The 19225-nt window shown below is 39.0% G+C and overlaps 1 protein-coding gene across 3 annotated transcripts in view; it reads right to left on the reverse strand.

Moving 5' to 3' along the window:
• Positions 1-1289: 1289 nt before the first annotated feature.
• Positions 1290-19225, reverse strand: part of Sncaip (synuclein alpha interacting protein) — a 146587-nt gene continuing 128651 nt past the window's right edge. For 2 of the 3 annotated variants that reach the window (XM_078048397.1, XM_078048394.1), the window contains exons 8-12: positions 18281-18450; positions 13738-13830; positions 12066-13134; positions 10665-10735; positions 1290-1921 (exon numbers count right to left, since the gene is read on the reverse strand). In XM_078048397.1, the coding sequence (XP_077904523.1) occupies positions 1837-1921; positions 10665-10735; positions 12066-13134; positions 13738-13830; positions 18281-18450 (1488 nt within the window). In that variant the 3' untranslated portion in view covers positions 1290-1836. The remainder of the gene's footprint in view (positions 1922-10664; positions 10736-12065; positions 13135-13737; positions 13831-18280; positions 18451-19225) is intronic. The other variant, XM_078048398.1, reaches the window with a different exon arrangement.

Here is a 19225-nt window from a genome sequence, read left to right on the forward strand (position 1 = left end):
CCCTTATGTGACTCATGTCACCTCTGAACCAAGCAAAAACCACAGGAAATGCTATGGGCTTGCCACATATTCTCTTATTAGAATCTCGAGCAACAGGACAGAACCATGAAATATGAGGATCAATCAAAGAGGGTAGATGAAGCCAAAGGACCAAAATCTGAGACACAGTCTCTTATTTGAGAACAAGACTGTGAGAAACGCAGAAGTACACATGGCACCAGGCTCTAATAGCAGGAATTTACAGGGCCCAAACAAGGACAGAGCCAGCTGGCTAAAATCCATAGACATGTTGCTCTCTAAGTTGGAAGGAAACTACCTCCTAGATGTGTATGTAGGCCAATCTTGCCCTTTTCCAGGTTTCTTGAGGAGGCCCTGTCCCCAGTCCAAGACTGAAGAGTCCTCTGGAAGTAGAGCCAACTCCAGAACTCATGCTCCTGTGTATTAGTCAATGCACTAATGAGACAGCATAGTGTAGAAAGGACAGGATAATGAAGTGGGCTCAAGAGCAAAATCGTACCAAAGCCTAGCTATGCTATTTACTAGAAGTGTTACATCGGACACAGGAATTAAACTTGCTTAAGTTTAATTTTCAAATCTATAAAATGCAAGTAGTGGCATCACCACATAATAGTGTTTGGTACATCAAAGGCACTCAAATATTAAAACCTTCTTTCATACCTCACTGCATCTCATCAACCCCAGGCTGATCCACACAGGGAAGATTGCCTCTGGATTCAGTCTACTCTGCATACCGGGTTGCAAAATGGTCCACATGAGACTACCTAACATTGCTAGCACACTGTGCTCCCTCCTACTGGTAAGAATACATTCTACTTTCAAACTAAAACTTGTCAGACCTCTTATAGGCCATGCCAATGCTTTGAAAATAAAACTCTTGAAGTTTCAACAGAAATATATTTTTACATGATAAGATGAAACCTTTTGGAACTTACTGCTTACATGGATTGAAAGAGCTGCATCAACAATAAGCCTCTTATGAACTGGGGCTCCACACTGTCTCCTAAAGGGATTAGACAAGGCTTATAATGTGTTGGAAGCAAAAGAAAAAAGTGACCCAAGAAGGGACTAAATCCTTGGTTGTCATTTGTATTTTCCCATGTCAGCGCCAAGATCTGGGAAAGCAGAAGGACTGGCTTACTTTACTTGTCGGATCCTTTAGTATTTAATGAAATATAGAATGTTTTATTTGACCCCTATGGGAAAACAGTTAAACCAAGCAGTTTGTTCTTGAAATCAAATATCAGCAATCAAAATACTTTCAAAGTCCCTTAGAAATCAGAACATCACAGATTTATTAGAAAGTTGGTGCCCCAAGCTTATAGGTGGCTGTTAACATTTTTTTAAATTTCCTTTATACAAAAAGTAGAAATGACAGAAAAAACACTCATGACAGAAAACAATACCACTGACCTGGTCTTATTGAGGAACAGAGCCAACACTGCCCATGTTAAGGGAGAAGGGAAGTTCAACTAACATTAGCAAATACTCATGCAACTGTTGAAATTCAAGACGGTGTCAGTGGCTTGGTGAATGTCCTGTGCACGGGGTGCCAATCCAACGTTAAAAACATACATACGTTAAAAACAGTCATGCTTTTAAACAGCATCTTGTGAAAAACAAGATATATATATATATATATATACAGATATCACCCAAAAATGTATATGACAGAGTCTAATATAAATTTAAGGCATCCTGATATTCTGTTCTTCGGCTGGTGAGGCATTGTTCTTGTGGTTCTGTTTCCACAGAGGATAGTCCAGTAATTTCCAATGGTGTCCAAAGGGCATCAGTGAGAGGAAATAGAAAAGGGCTTTACAAAAAGAGTTCTTTTGACTCTGGCTCATCAATGTGCTTTATGCTGTAAGATTTCTTCATTGTTCTATTGATGTCATTATGTCTAAATAGAAAAGAAACCACAGGCCAAAATTAGATAAAACTATGGTCCAGTTACAAGACAATGCCACTGAACAGTTCACCAAAAATTAAAATTATCCACACACAAACCACAACTGAAGAACACTTCATTCCAAAAGGCAAATTATTTTCTTTTCATATATACCACTCTTTCAACAATAAAAGCAAGAGTCATGTCACAACGCATACTTGCTGAGCACATTTGCATTTGGCTCCAGAGTAATTTCTCAATCACACTGATTGGAATCCAGGCATCCTACAGTCAAGAGGATTTTATCAGATCAAACGAGATAGAACAGTACTGATGGCTGAATGGAGGCAAGAGATTTTCATACTTGATTAAAACAAGATCTCTGGTGACACATTTTATTTTCTAGTTAGTTTAAGGAAAAATGCTTTTTATTTGGGTAAGTGATTACTAATTAGCATGTTAAAAAACCATAAGTAGGTAAATCTTTGAGAAAATAAGGCAAATAGGGAGTGATAAGGCTGTTTTCCTCTCTGTACATGATACCTCCCAAATACATGATACCTCCCCCAAGTACAGGCTGGGGTTGTGGCTCAGTGGTAGAGCACTTGCCTGGCAAGTATGAGGCACTGGGTTCAATTCTCAGCACCACATAAAAATAAATAAATAAAGGTATGGTGTCCACCTACAACTAAAAAACAAAAACAAAAACAAATTCAAGGCATGGAATAGTCTTGATTTTTAAATGAATTATCCTCTGAATAGTTTCATTCATTTTTTATTTGAGTTAAAAAGCTTTCAGAGAGAAGCTACCTCCTTATGGTGGGAAAGCCTACACACCACTAAATTCCTGGGCGTTGCTACATAAGAGAAGACCAAACTGTTTCTGGTAATGTTTCTCCCTGACATGAGAACGTGCTTGGATGCAGAGAGCCCCAATTGTGGTTTTCTGACCTCAAAATCTTGCTTGCTTACTACTATGGCTTGGATATGGTATGCAGGTTCATGTATTGAACTTTAATCCCAGTTGTGAGTTATCAAGAGGATGGAAATAATTCAACTCTGATACTTAGAAATGGGGATTTGGGGAGGTCATTAAGATTAGATAAGGACATTAGGGTGGAGCCCCCATGATTCAGTGCTGACGGTTTTATAAGAAGAGGAGAACCAGAGGATATTTATATCTGTGTTCCCTAATTTCCACCATGTGATGCCCTGCACCACCTTGGCACTCTACCAGCAAGAAAGTCATCACTAGATGTGACCCATCAAAATCAGATGTCCAGAAACATGAGCCAAAATAAGCCTGTTTTCTTTATAAAGTTACTAAGCTTCAGATATTTTGTAATAGTAATGCAAAACAGACTAATATGCCACTTAGCTTATTCACAGTGTTCTATAAGCATTTGGTCATCATCATTGGAAAGTTATAATTCTTATTTATATTTATTCCTCTAAATAAAACTTCAGAGAATTATTAGTGTGCAAGTAAGGAAAAGGAAAAAAGTCAAAAACTTAATTTTTCAAAAGATGCTCTAGGGACTTCTAATTAAGCATGATAGATTAAATGCACACATTTATTACCTTTCTTGCAAACTAACACTTAAATTTAAGTAAGTAAAATTTAAAAAGGCATAAGCCTATATGAATAAGGGAAATGAGAGAAAAAAGATAAGAGACAAAATATCTATATTTCAGAAATGAGGTGAATAGATATTTGGAACTAACAGAAAAGAAAAAGCAGAAACCTGGGCCTGTCATCAGGGAACCCAACAAACTGATTTGCACTTCAAGATGCAGCAATTAGAAACAAAAGGTCTTTATGTATTAAGAATTTACATATTTGAATATATCTCGATTTACTAGATTAGGCATGTTTGGTTGGGTATAGAATAGACCTCTCTAATACATAAAGACCTCCAACATGTTACCTGAAAAAAAGTAAAAAGCAAAACTGTATATGGTAAGCTACCTTTATTGTAAAAAAAGAAGACAGAATACACATTGTATTTGTTTATAAAAATTTAAGTAAGATTTGTACATATAATGCTATAAAAAACGAACCAAGATAAAACCAATAAAATGTTATTGGAAATTAACACTATCACTGCAGAAGTTAAAAAAAATTGGAAGGGAAATTTCAGTAAATGTCCTAGGTATTAGAACTAGAAAAAGCCAAAGTATGGATAAAGATAGATTAGAAAATGTGAGGATCAATCTGGTATATCCCACATTTTAGAATACTAGGATTTCCAGAAAGAAAGAACAGAGCAAATGGAGAAGACAAAAATTTCAAAGAAATTTTATAAGACATTTTGCAGAGTTGAAGCACATAGGGTTCCAGATTGGAAAATACCTGCTGTGTGCCCATGGCCCAGGAATGAAAGCAGACACATATCATAGCAAAGCAAGAAGAAATCAAAATAGTGAGGACAAAGAGAAAATCACAAAAACCTCTAAGAGATTAGTGATCAGAGAGGAATGGAAGTTCTCCATAGGCACATTGGAAGCAAAAGAAAATTAAATAATGTGTTCAAGAATCTGAGAGAAAATAATATACAATTATATAATATTCTATACCCAACCAAACATGCCTAATCTAGTAAATCGAGATATATTCAAATATGTAAATTCTCAAGAAATTTAGCATTTATTCATCTTCTTAAGATGGGAAAGTGTATTTACTAAATCACAAGAATAACCTCTCCCCTCAAAAAGAGGAAAAGTTGGATGCAGCAAATAGAGTCTACACAGGAGAGAAGTAGTAGCAAAAGGAATTCCTAGATGACACAGTTGGGAGGATCCAGGATGACAGCTGTGTGGCAGTGCCAGAATGCAGCTGTAGACTCAGCAGTAACACAGAGGAGGGATCCACGAACAGACACAGTGAGAGACACCAGAGTTTTCTGAAAGCAATGAAAGATGGCTTTTGTTTCAAGCAAAGTGTTTAGAAATATATGTGTATTAAGAATTGTATGGGCTGGGGGTGGCTCAAGCAGTAGCACGCTCGCCTGGCATGCACGCAGTGCTGGGTTCAATCCTCAGCACCACATACAAAATACCAAATAAAAAGATGTTGTGTCCACCGAAAATTAAAAATAAATATTAAAAAATTCTCTCGTTAAAAAAAGAATTGTAATGCAAAAAATGTACATGTATAATGGTATAAATTGACATGAACATACTTTATATACAGAGATATGAAAAATTGTGTTCTATATGTGTAATGAGGATTGTAATGCATTTTACTGTTGTCATGTATTTAAAAAAATAATAAAATCAATTAAAAAATGAATTGTAAAATAAGGGATCAAAATTATTTCTAGGGAAAACATAAAATTACGTAAGAAAGAATATGTAACATAGTATATAACATGGATCTTTTGTGATTAATATTTGTGCAGCCATAATCTTAGTAAATGCTGAATACTGACTTAACCCCAATATGTAACTTTACTAATGGCGGAAGAGAGGAAGTGAATGTGTGGGGAGGTGACGAGAGTTGGATGCTAAGACAAATTTGGTTCATTGGTAAGAATATGGACTTTGGAGCCAGGCTGATTAAATTCAAACCCCAGTTCCACGATTTATAATCATTGTTACTGTGGAATCTCGGGCAAGATACGTAATCATCTGTGCCTGTTTCTAATATGTAAAATTTGGATAATAATATTATCGGCCACATAGGGTCACAGTGAAGATTAAATCAGTATATGTACGTAAAGCATCTGGAATATTCTCTAGGATATTTTACTTTTGTCTTATTTTTGCAGTGCTAGGGATTGAACCCATGGCCTCACGCTACCTAAGCAAGCACTCTGCCATTGAGATATATTCCCAGCTCTTCTCTAGTATATTTTAAGTGCTGTCATTATTTTTACTTTCTATGGTAGGATGCCAGTTTATAATAGGGATAACATCTGAAATTAAAAATTCATAAGGATGTTTTAGAAAATAATACTAGAGAAAATATCTGAAGGGAAAGTGGTTGATTCAGAGGAGTAGAAATAGAGAATGGGGTGAGTTGAGCACAAGGAACAGTAAATTTTTGTTATAATGCTACTATTATTATTATATGTATTATTATATCTACATCATCATGACAAAAAATAAAATTAAAAGGTTTTTAAAAGAAGGCTTAGGTTGTAGTCTAAAGATAATAAAGTTTATTTAGACTTTGATGGAAAACTTCTGCTTTAAAATGGGGTGCTGTATTCAAAACCCCCCAAAGAATACTCTTTTTGCAGAACAAAACCCAGCATGATTAGAGTTGAATCTAGACCAAGTAAAATGCTATCCTGAGACATTTATATGAATAATACAATAATAATTCAGTTCTCCCCAAACCCTTCAATTATGTAGTCCTGAATCACCAGTATTCAAAGGAACAAAAAGTATTTGGGTAATTCTGGCACAAATCACTCAGATAATTTGCTGCTCCTTGATTTCATTTTTGGATATGAAATCACATACTGAGTGACCAAAATTGGAAAGGAGAAAAAGCTTACATTTAAATATCAGTTTTGCAAGTAATCGAGTATGCTGACTCATCTAGGCACAGGCACAGATTCCATATTTCCACAGCTCATGGAGACCAGACACAAGCCGACAGGATCAGTGTGAAATGGTCCACAGCATGCAACACATCTCCACTGATAACAGAGAATGGGATTTTTGCTATCTTCCTTAAAGCTTTACTGAGAGCACAACTGTACATTCCACCTACTAAAAAACTGGGGTTCTGGTTTAAAGTTTGAAAACTTGCACTTGAAATGCTCAAACTAAAACTCACTTTGGGAAGAACAACTTGTGACCCCAAAGGGTTAATACAGACAATGCTTTCTTCTATGAGATAGACTTCGGTATTTTTCCTCTCATTTCTCTTTTCCTTTCCCTGCCTCCTTTTTCTTTCCCTACCTCTGCTTCTCTACAAATATTTATGAAGTCCCTCCCATGTGCCAGGCACCAAGCTAGACACTGGGAGAAGCCAAGGAGGTACAATGAAGCCAACAAGGAGCACTGCTTTCAGTAGTATTCTTACTGCTCTTCTCCCTTTAACACAGCTTACCATGCTTTAATTGTATCCTACTTTAATTCTCTCTTGAGAGTTCAGAAATCGTGCCTCATTCTAGTATCGCAAAATGTGTGGCTCGGTGCTAAAGATGCTGTTGAAATGAATGGTCAGGCAAACCAGAGATGTGGCATCCAGGAAAGTTTCTACCTCTATGCTCTGATCTCAGTGTAGCAAGGAAAAGCCCAATGACTGGCTGGGGCAGTGATGCTTGGCAAAGGCACTAGGAGGTGTCCAGCTAGAGTCTCTATTTGGTTTTCTTAAATCTCTACCAACCAACCACTTCTTTGACTTAAAAGAGTTTTAGACAGACTCTGCTCTTTTAATGTACAAAGATGCCCCTAATGGTGGCAGACATGTAGTGTGAATATAACATGAATGGAATATCTCTCCCCTTTGGTATGATGTAATTCACAACTGGACCTTTGGGGAGTGAGAAAGGAGGGTGGAAATGAAGAAAAGAGTTGTTTCTTCTTAGGTTTTCTGATTGTCATTAAATCAGAACTAGCATGATGAAAGAATGTCCTGGTGGGATGAGTTTGATTTCCAAGACAGGTTCCCCCTCTGCACCCTCTATGGGACACAGCAGATGACCACTGTCATAGCAGATGTCACATCATCATGGGCTTAACAGTGAAGTGGCTTTTGAATAACCTTTTAATCTGTGCAAAATATTTGATGTTAGCTCTTGGCTCTGCCTATATAATTCCCAGTGTGACTAATTCCTTGGCAGTACAATCCACACTAATGGCGTTTATTGCTTAAATGTCTTTTTAAGGAGTCTCCCCTCATGCTGGAGCTAGGATCAGGGTTTCCTCAGGAGGCTGAGCCACCATGGTCAGAGAAGGTGTCACTGGCTGTGGCCAGAGAATACCACCTTCTGCCTATTGGTAACTGGAATCAACATGCACTTCAGTGTTAGGGATCTCAGACAGACTTAAACTCTGGGAAAAAAAAATGTTTCATTGGCATTTTAAGACCAGTAATTGCAAAAATTCCTTTTGAGTTGTAATAACGCAAAACAAACTTATCTTTCATAAGAAAATGTAAAGATAAATCTGCTTGTTATAAACCAACTCATCCTCTGCAGTTGAAACACACTAGGAAAGCTATTGAAAGCAATAAGGTTGAATCTAATTTTAAAGGGCATTGAAAAGAAATTTAGATTCTTTGCTATCAAACTGTGACCAATTTAGAAAAACAAATAGCAAACCGAACTCCCTTACAGAGATGACATTCTTTAAAAATGTTCTATTTATTGCTCTTATTTTTCCTTTACTAGGAAAAATAAAAATTTCTTAGGAACTGAAATGAGATTTCATATATCTCTGGAATTGAGATCCATTGCCCCACTCTTCCCCAGGCCTCTGCTGACAGGACAGTGACTTTTAGGTAATTCCTGTGACCTGAGAGGAACCATCTGGTCTTCAAGTAATTCTGAAGCCAAGAATTGAGGCTGTTGATAAATACATGGGGCTCCTTTCTTCTTGCTGTTGGGTCCCACTGGTGAAACAAGGCAGGCACTAGAGTCAATTAGGTATTTTTTCACGCCAGCATTTTACTCTAATCTTAATTTCTCCAAGGACTCTCTATTTGAAATAGAGAGACCTCTCCTTGATTTATCTAAGGAATGAATCCAGCCAGTTCTCTCCACCTGTGTGTGATTATAAGTGAATCAGTGAAACATTTTCTCTGCAATATGAAAACCACTAGTGTCTCCTTTTTATGGAAACACATGACAAATTAAAACTATGATAAATTGTAGGTTAATTTATAGGTTAGGGAGAAGAAGGGGGTCAGGATACTTATTTAATACATTATTTTTACTTCTGGGTTTCTAAGTGGTTAGTGCTGAAATCAGACTTTGCTAATACATAAAGCCAGAGAATCTGGAGTGTTCAGAACTGAGACATTGGAGGGATGGTTCCTTAAGCTGAGTGGGAAAGTGCTAACCTAGTGTCAGATATCCGAGTAGCCCCATAACCTCATTTTGTGCTCTGATTTTGTAATCCTATTATAGCAAGTTTCTCAGCTTTGTTCCTTTGCTTGTAAAAAGACAGGATGAAATATTTCTGGCAGAAGAATCTATTGTGATACTAATTGTCTTGTTCCCAGTGCTGTAGAAGCCTGGAAGAAATGAGAGGTATTCATTTTCCTTCCTGCTCCCAGGGAATTTGCCAAGTGTGCTTCCTTTCCTGGGGGTGTTGCCAGTGACTTCTGATTAAGCACAAAAGAGAATTTCCCAGGCAGCAGAAGACACATTCAACCCAACATGGGGACAGAGAAGGATATAAGTGTGGGGAAACTATATTGAAAGAAATATAAGTGGGTTACTCCCTGTGTCTGGGAGGGGAGTATTTCTTCCTCTTCCCTTTCTACCGCAGGCCTTTGACTCTCAGCCCTGGCCAAGATTCTCTGCCCTAGGATGGCTGGAAGCAGTCCAGGTACCTGCCTTCAGGCCACATGTGAGTGGTACCCAAGCAGACCACGGGTGACCAGCAAACACTGAACCTCCAAGGCTCTTACTTCAGTTTACTAATTCATAAGACCTTTAGGGCACCCCCTCGCACGACTGAGATTTAATCTCCCTCTAGCTTGAGTACAGACTTAGAGCAGATGAAAGCTGATTTAGAGATGGGAAAAAAAGAGAGTTACTTTCTTGCACTTTTGTATACTGAACTAAAATCCACATGAATAATAAATTCTCTCTCCTATCTCCCTCTCTCCTCCTCCTCCTCCTTCTTCTTTTCTCTCTCTGTCTCTGTCTCTGTCTCTCTCTCTCTCTCTCTCTCTCTCACACACACACACACCACATACATTCTTTGGAGAATTTTGGAAGAGTGCTGAATGGCATGTCATGGTTTAATTATTTACATGATTTAAAAGCAACAGACTCCTTTTAAAATGGGTTTGGGGAATTAACTTTATTCAAATAAACCAGTCAAAAGACACTGAGCTCATTAGCTCCCCTTGGGCTGCTCACTTTTTGCTCCTCCACTCTCCTGGTTAGGAAATTGTGCATACTCCCAGCACGGGGATGAACATCATGCTGCAGAAGGACTCTGCCCAAGGAGGTACCCCAGTCACTGGGGACCCGATCTCTCTTTCATGTACAGAGCCCATGCATTTTGTATTGGTTACTAATTCTGGGAAATTGTTTTATTGGTGGGCTTCTGGATAGAGATTGTGGTTCAAAATGCTAAGCTAGAGAAGTTTCAGCCTGGCAAGGCTTGCTTCTCCCAAGATTAGCAGGATGGTGATGAAAGGAGCTTTCCATCTATCGTCAGCCCTGAAATAAAACTCCAGTTCTGTTTCAAAGTTCTGATTCTGATTGGAGACTGACTCCTTCTACCCACGACAGGAAATTTAATTTCAATACTTACTTGGTACTTGACTCCATTAAAACAAAGACTAGAAGCCAAAGTCAACTAAGAAACACAGCAAGTTTGTGAAATGAGTAGATTTTCTGATTGATGCTGGAACACAGCCCTTCTAACAGATACTAGCTACCTAAGTCCTAGTTACCCTCTGCACCTGCTTCTATTTTGGGGACAGAGTTGCAACTTTCTTCTTCCTTGGTATCATCCCCTGCTGAAAGGTTCTACAGGTCCATAATTTCAAAGCTCATGCACTTCAAAGCAAAGCCATGGCAATGCTGCACACAATGCATCTCCAGGCACCACGTACCGTGCATAGTTACGCAGATGCTCTTCAATCAGCCTGTTAGAGGAAAGATGGATGCAGCTGCTGTACATCTCCTAGAGAGGTGCAATTAAAATCATCTGAAAACATGCAAAAAGCTTAGCACATGCACAGCCCCAGTAACACGAAGCATGCTGGAGACAGGACAGAGGACAATAGCTGGGGAAACACTTTAGAGAGTAAGGACACTAGGATTCTCCATTTTCTACTGATTAAGAGAATCTATTAAGTTATTTGGAAAAGTTTTATTTGAACAATTTAAATTTTGACATATTTAAAACCCAAGAGATCTGGTGTCTGGGCCATGAGTGTGCCTTTCCTAGATGGAACAATCACATGCTAAAATCCAGCATAACAAGGGCAATTTACAAAAAGAAATTGGTATATAATATGAAAATTGTTATTCAATCAATGGATTGGCTCAATCCATTGATTGATTTGGTAGCACAGAAAGAATGGGGGCAGTTCTTAAGACTTTGGTGTGATTAGGATTTTACCATTATTGCCAAAAATATGTTATGAAGATCTGACACTCCGCTGGGTGGTTTATCTAGATAGAATGTGGATGATCTGGGTCATTCTTTTCCACCTAGAGTTGTGCGTTTTGGTTGCTCTGCTGTATTTTGATGGTGTGGCAAACACAGAGCATGTAGAAAACATTGCCTAAAAAGACGTTGAAATCTCCGATTCACTGGATGCAAATCACAAATTATCATGCATGGGTTTCCAATAAAAGCAATTATCAGATGTAGTTTATGGCACACTCTGCCATCCCCTGTGTACTGGCAAGCACTTCAGACTCCTGCAGCCTCCAATCAACACTTAGGGGTCTGTGTTTTAAAAATGCCAGTGTGGAGGCCCCCATGGTGTATTCATTTCAAAGGTCATTCCAAAGTTGAGCAGTTGAAAGTCTTATAAATAGAGTTTCTATTTATGTGCCTTTTAATTGGGCTTGAGAATAAACTATCCAGTCACAGGGAAAGAACAAGCTCTTCCTGAGGCAGAATCAGTGCCAACAAAGGACCTGGTTTTACATCAACTGGAGGTTTCATCTTATAGAAATGCCTCCAAGACTAGGACCCCTACCATCCAAAGGTCAAGCCATTGAGGAAAATCAAGAGACCAGAATATAATCTCTTGAGATTTATTTACCTAGCTGTCTGGCTGTCTCTCCCTCCCTCCCCTACTCTCTTTCTCTTTCAAAGGCAGAGCAAGGGGGTATATGTACTCTCACATGATATGTTTCATTAGAAACATGAGTTTGGCTTTAGGAGTTTTTCTGGGGATTCCCTCAGAGTGGTATAGGTCAGCAAACTGTAGGGCCAGGAACAACTGAACCAATTTTAGGGCAAAAAAGAAAAATTATATTCTCCAAAGAGCACTCACTGCCTTATTCTTTCCTTTGCTAGCAGAACTCGCAGGGTTTCCCTTGGCGTCTGTCATCTTCCTTCCAAGTGAGGTTAAGGGCAACGTAGAGGTCTTCAGCTGGGTGGCTGCCTGATAGTTGTTGTTATTGTTCTGGTTGCCACTCAGCGTCTCCATGATGGACCGAAAGGTTCCAAAAGGCCTTTTCAGTTGTTCCCCTGATTCACTACTTGTGGGGGTCCGCTGGAGGGTCCTGCCCTTATCTTTGTCTTTTTCTCCATTCAGTTCAAGGTTAGTTTGCTCCATCTGCACCACAGGCTCCTCAAAGGTAACTCTGAGTTTCAAGTTCTGAGATGTCCGGCGTTTGGAAGAGGGAGACTTGAGGGCGCTCTTGGGACTCATGGCGACCTTCTGGGCCGCAGTGCTGTCAGGGCTGCACTGAGTGGGCTCTCCAGAGGGCTGGCTTGGAAGAGTGTTCCCCGAGACTGGACACTGGGGTTCCAAGTCTGGTTCGCTGCTCTCTGAGGTGGGAGATGGGCTATGGCCCTCTAGGGATTTAGAGGCCTTGGTACTAAAAGGAAACCTGCGTCCTGATGCCAAGGAGTGCTTCTTTATCATCAGGTGTAAGCTTTCTGTGCTGTCTATACTCTCCACGCTCTCCACAATGGGCTGTGGCCGGGGCCTGTCAGCCTTTCGCACAGGGGTGTTTTTGGGGTCCTCAGAGTTGTTGGAGTCTGTGTCAGACTCACTCAGTGACCTCTGCATCAGCTGCCTCAGCCTGGCTAACTTGAGTTCCCTCTTCTCTAGAGGAATCTTTTTCAAGTTTCTAGAGGTTGTCTGAGCATCCTGGAATTCCAAAGACAGCTTCTCTTGGGTACAAACGTTCTCTGAGATTTCTTTTCCCAATAACTGGCGCAGGATTTTATCAGAATCTTCGTCTTTTGCTTTGGCCCTAGCTCGGCTGGATGCTGACAGGTTTCCAAGGACCTGAATCCCTTCTTGGACTCCTGGTTTGCTTTTGGCTGTAGACTCATCTTCAGCGTCGGAAGATTTCCACTGGGACTTTCTGGAAGCTGGTGAGGAGGGTGAGCTGAAAAGTGAATGTAGGACATACGACATGACTTCTTACTGGGCTAAGTAAAGTGACCTCTGCAATTTAAATTTTGACATATTTAATTTTGAATTTACACATAAACGAGAAAGCAGTTAAAGAATGATCACTTAATGACTTTTCAAAGCAATATGCAAATACTCCATAGTTGCAAGAATTCTCTCTCTCTCTCTTTAAAAAAAAAAAAAGTACAGCGTGCCTTTTACCTTAAGGCTACCAAATTTGCCTGTTTTACTGTTTACACATAATTTTGCATATTTTTCCAAATTAATTCAATTTCCCACAACCTTACTAACCTAAATATCCTTATTCCTGGTTTCATAGGTCAAGAAATGAAAAAGACAGAGTAGATGAATTTGCTTATAGTTGTAGAACAAATCACAGAGCAGGATCTGAGTTCAGGTGTTTGGACCCTAGGTTCATTGACTATTTCACTGTGACATCTTATTTTTTTGTTCCTGTTTATAAGAATAAAATGTTTTCTGTTGTCATTTTCTTAAAAGACTTTAAAAGGAAATCTAGAAGAAGGTTCAGGCATTTCAGATATTTAAGAACTCCTTACACCAGTGTGCCTGGTCTTACCTGGGTGAGGAAGGGAGAGACTTGCCCTCTGATTTCTGGGCTTCTAGAAGTTGCTGGAGTTGGTTCTGCAGTGTGACACGCTCCATTGTCTGTCTGCAGAAGACAAACAAAACATGGCTCCTGCTGTAAACTAGGATGCATAAGATTTTTCAGTGATTTGAAATAAGTTACACTAAATTAAAAAGCCTTTAAAAAGTACATAATCTTTATCCTCAGAGTTTAGAAATTTTCCTAAGAAAAGGATGCTTATTATGCACGTTAGTGAAAAAACTGTAGCCTAAATGCTCATCTATAAGACTAAGAAAATCAATTAAAATTACTCCTAATAATGTCAGCTATTAAAATGATAACATATTTGACTATGTAAGAGCATTCAGAAGATTTGTCTAATATATATATTTATTAGATGCAGGATACAGGGTATAAAATTCACTTATTAAACACAAGTTATTACAGAAGTTGAAACAAATAAATCAACTGGGTCTTGCTTTATAGAGATAAGCAGTGTTTACAGAGCCCTGTAGTACTAGAGTGGTACCCCCAAAGATGTCCACCCATGTCCTAATCCCCAGAAGGTGTGACTGAGTCACCTTATGTGACAAAGGGAAATAAGTTGTGTTATCAGCTGATGTTCAAATAGGAAGGTTTTACCAGTTCTACCAAAGGCCTGGATAAGCAGGACAGGACTTATCCTAAAGCCTCTAGAAAGGAACACAGCCACAAGACCTTGATTTTAGTCTGGCAAGACCCTACTGGCCTCTGACCTACCAAGTGTTAAATCTGTACTACTTTAAACCACTAATTTTGTGACAATTTGTTATAAACAATGGAAAATGAATAAAATTAGCACAAAAGATGATAGCAGGTCTCATGAGCTAGGGCATAGAACTGACTAAATGAGTTACAAGTGCTAAAGCAATGACCATGCCTTGGATACTAGGAGAAGCCCAGTATTCTCCTTGCAGGGGGTCACTGCAAACAATAGCCAGTGTCTGCCTAAATCTAGTTCTGTGGAGTCAGATTCTGACAATACCTTTCCATAAAACCCAAACACTTTCTTTCTTTGAGATGCAATCAGTTATATTCCTAATATTTCATTCTTAAGCCTATGATCTCATTTTATCTCACTTATTCTGCCAGACTCACATATTGAAAACTTAGTTACTGAAAGAAATTAGAAAACTTTCTTAAAGAGCCAAAGAGTAAACATTTAAGGCTTGTGAGCAATACAGCTTCTGTCACTATTCAACTCTACCTTATAGCATGCTACATCCTTACACAATACATACACAAATGTGTGTGGCTGTGTGCTAATAAAACTTTTCTTATGAAAATAAAACTTTTCTTATGAAAATAGGTGGTAGGCTGGATTTGGTCCAGTCTACAGTTCATTAACCTTGGATTAACCAAAAATATATTACAGCTTAGTGAAATTGGATAAAATGGATGAAGAAAGATTATATTCTTTTTATTTGTTTGTTTCTGTTACCAAGGGTACTTAACCACTGAACAACACTCCCAGCCCTTTTAATTTTTCATTTTGAGGTGGGTCTTACTAAGTTGTTTAAGGCCTTGCTAAGTTGCTGAGGCTGGCTTTGAACTTGCAATCCTCCTGCCTCAGCCTCTTGAGCTGCTGGGTTTACAAGTGTGTGTCACTACACTTAGCAGAAAAATTATATATTCTGTTTGAAGAATTTATTAGGTGTCCTAAATGAATTATAACATAGACAAAAAAAATTATTAGGGGGCAGTTGGGTTGACTGCTAGCTGGAATCCCAGCTGTGAATGGGGAAAAAAGATTCTAAAGAAGACCTCAAAAAGGACCAATCAGCTTTAATCATAGAAAATATATGAGAATAAATCCTACCGTATGAGTTTGCTAGAGCTGTTGTAACAAAGTACCACAAACCAGGTAACTTAAGCAGGAATTATTGTCATATATTTCGGGAGGCCTAAGAAGTCCACAATGAAGGTATTGGCCAGACGGGTTCCTTCTGAGGCCATGACAGTCTGGTCTATGCCTCTTTCCCACTTTGGGGGATTTTGCTAAAAAGAACTTTGGTGTTCCTTGGTTTGTAGATGCATCACCCTGATTGCTGCCTTCATGTTCTCCCTGTAAATATGTCCCTGTGTCTACATTTTCCACTTTTATAAGGATAGCTGTCATCTCGAATTAAGGCCTACCCATATGACCTCATTTTATCTTGACTACATCTGGGAAGACCCTGTCTATCTATAAATAACATCACATTCTGAGGTACTAGGGGTCTGGACTCCAACATACATTTTTGGTTGGGACAGAATTCCACCCAAAATACTTAGACTTGTTGACTGGGACTTCACTAGAACTGACAGTTGTCATTCTAAAGAATAATTGTTTATTAACTATACAGAGCTGGTGAAGGTATCATACTAGGAAGACATATCAATTCTCTCTCCTCAGAGTTTTGCATTGAGAAGACTAGTATTTTGTATCTGTATCTGCCACTTTCTGTTACAGGTACCCCACTGCCTGAGGGCACTCTATCAAGTGGATTTCTCTGTTCACTTCTAGTGTTGCCAACTTCACTGAGTACTCAGGAAGTGAAAGACTAGGGTCAACAAGATAACCTCTCACATTGTCACTGGCCTAACTGGAGACAACTAGAGGGATGCTGTCTCTTAGTGTATATGTGTGTTTTAACCCATGATGACCAACAGAGAGAGCAGCCAGGCTGCTAAATTGGAACAGTTCAATAAAACAGACACATAGCTCATGAAAGCTTGTCAGATTCCACCAGATGAAGACTGAGGGAAATGTTTTCTAATCTTTTCTCCATTTTAGAAAAATATTCTGTTGGATCATTTTAAAGTTCCTCATTATGGATCTATCCATACACTGGAGGAAATGAATATTGACAGAAAATTTTGGAAAAACATTAGGCAACATATATCCACATTTTCGAGATGTATGCTTTCTGTTCTAACAATTCCCTTCCTAAGAACTTATTTTTAGGAGTATCTACATAAATACATAAAGACATAGGTATGTTCACTGTGGAAAATAACTTGTGCACATTTTTTCTTCAATTATAGAGACCTTTAAGCCTACCTAGCTAACCTGTCCTGGGAAGTTTTGTTTACTGGACAGAGCATGCTTGGAAGTAGCCCTTTATCTTTATCTTAAATTTCATTTTATTTTCTATGAAAAGTCTCAACTCATTAAAAAGATTATTTTAGGTACTGGCAGGGGTAGGAATATAGACTAGTATCTTTAAGGCAAGAGTGTGGAAGTAGAGAGATAAGGGAGTTTTCTCCAGGTTTAGAGAAGATAAGAAGGTCCAAGGCTTTGCCATATTGTTGCATGATTTAGACCAATTAAGGCCTCTCCCCTGCCCTAGCCCTTTTATTTAAATGAGCTATAACCAGGGGGCACACATACACACACACACACTATACACACATATTTTAATATTTTTATATATATTCACTATACTATAGATTTCACTATTTTATATATATGTATATATATATGTGTGTGTGTGTGTGTATATATATATAAATTGAATACTGATTCTAATTTCCGGGGAACTCTCCCTAATACCATAACTGTAATTTATTGGTATGCTTTGAGCTCCTTCATCCTTCAGCTTGCTGGAGAGCCACCTGACAGATGTTCATCTGGCCCCCCTTTCCTCAAGCATATTACGTGACAATGCTTCCCTGACACCCAGAGATGTAATGTGTACCCATTTAATAATCACATCAAGGAAAGAACTGACTTCAGTCACAGAGTGAACACTTTTCTATTCCTAGGATTCATTATTTTCTATAGTAAATTTGCTGATGATGGTAACCAAATTACTTAGCTGTAATTTTATCTATCTATCTCAGGCCACAGAGAGGGCTGAGGTCAGCCCTTGGAAAGCACACCAATAAATTACAGTTATGGTATTAGGGAGAGTTTCGTGGAAATTGGAATCAGTATTCAATTCTCTCTCTCTATATATATATATAATACATGCTATATATATAACATATATATTATACATATATATTTTGTATATGTTATATAATATATATACACATATATATGTGTGTATGTATATGTGTGTGTGTGTATATATATATATATATATATATATATATCCATCCCTAACCTTTTTTCTCTCTCTCATGATCTTGATGATCTCCTAGAATATTAAGTACAGAAGGCTGAAAATGATACATATGAATGCCTTCAATGTCCCACTACATAATCTGCCCCTGAGATGTGAACATGAAGGCTCGCTCTCCTTTTTTATTGTGGCTCAAATTCCCTTTTTAGGGAGCTTGCTCTGCACTTTGTGGTTTAAATATCATTTTGCTGCTGCAGTGATGGCATGTTCAGCATGAACACTGGATGTGAGCACTTAGGATGCGGGGAGAAAAGAAGAAGAGGAGAATGCTGGAAATTCCCTCTACCACTGGAATGAAGGGAGCTCACCATAGCCCTTGGCCTGAAATGGGTGCATGACAATGGCAAATCATAACTTTGTTCTCACAGAATCTCCAGGCCACTTACTCCTTTAGCTGCTTGGTTAACTTTACCACCTGTGAGGCTAGTGACATGCAGGTCTCGACCACCACCAGGTACCGGGAGCACAGGGTGTGCCCCTGACGTTCAGCGCTCTGGGAGGGCTTTTCCCCAGCGTGATTCTGCATGGTGACGTTTGCTCCATACTCTACCAGGGTCTGTCAGAAAATGCAGAAACATGAAATTGTATCAGGTCCTCCATCTAAACATTTTTTAATGACTGTAACAGGATCAGGAAAGGACTCCTGTTATTCCAAAGCCAGTTATCAGAGCCCATGGAATTGGGAGTGATGATTCCAACACCTAGAAAAGAGAGCCGCTGGAGCCCATTTAGGGTTGAAGTCTGCCTCCTCTCTTCAGAGCCTACAAAGGTGGAGCTGGACCCATCCTACTACCCAACCCCACTGTACCCTAAGGGGGAGAGGTCTGGGAAATGGAGGAGGCTGTTGCTGTCCATAGAGCCCTTTCCTTCCTTATAGGAGGTATAATGAGAGGTATAATGTTTGTGGTGGTTGGGCTCCAAAGGAATTGTTCATAAACTCAGAGATGCCTGTAAGATAGGGGGAATGAAATTCTGCTTATCTGTTCCTATTTGCTTGGGTTTTGATAGCTGGTTTTGTAACAACCCTTATTGATCTCTTGCTGAGCCCACCTGATCAGAATAAAAAGGACTGAAGAGATGGCATGGCAGAGATTGGGGAAGCTATGAAGCAGCCCAGACCCTTACCATGTGTTATGGCCAGGATGTGTTTGTGGACTGAGCAGACTTTGTAGAAGGGAGCTTGGTGGGAACTTGCTTTCGGCATCCCCCACTCACACACAAAAGGAGAGGGTTCTCCAGAAGCATTTGACAGTGGATTGCCCCATAGATTGAAGAAATTTATAGGAGAGGATGAGGCAAAGTGGGGGGCCAGGACTCCTATGTCAGGTACT

This window comes from Ictidomys tridecemlineatus, chromosome 1 (assembly GCF_052094955.1).
Source record: "Ictidomys tridecemlineatus isolate mIctTri1 chromosome 1, mIctTri1.hap1, whole genome shotgun sequence".
NCBI classification, from domain to species: domain Eukaryota; kingdom Metazoa; phylum Chordata; class Mammalia; order Rodentia; family Sciuridae; genus Ictidomys; species Ictidomys tridecemlineatus.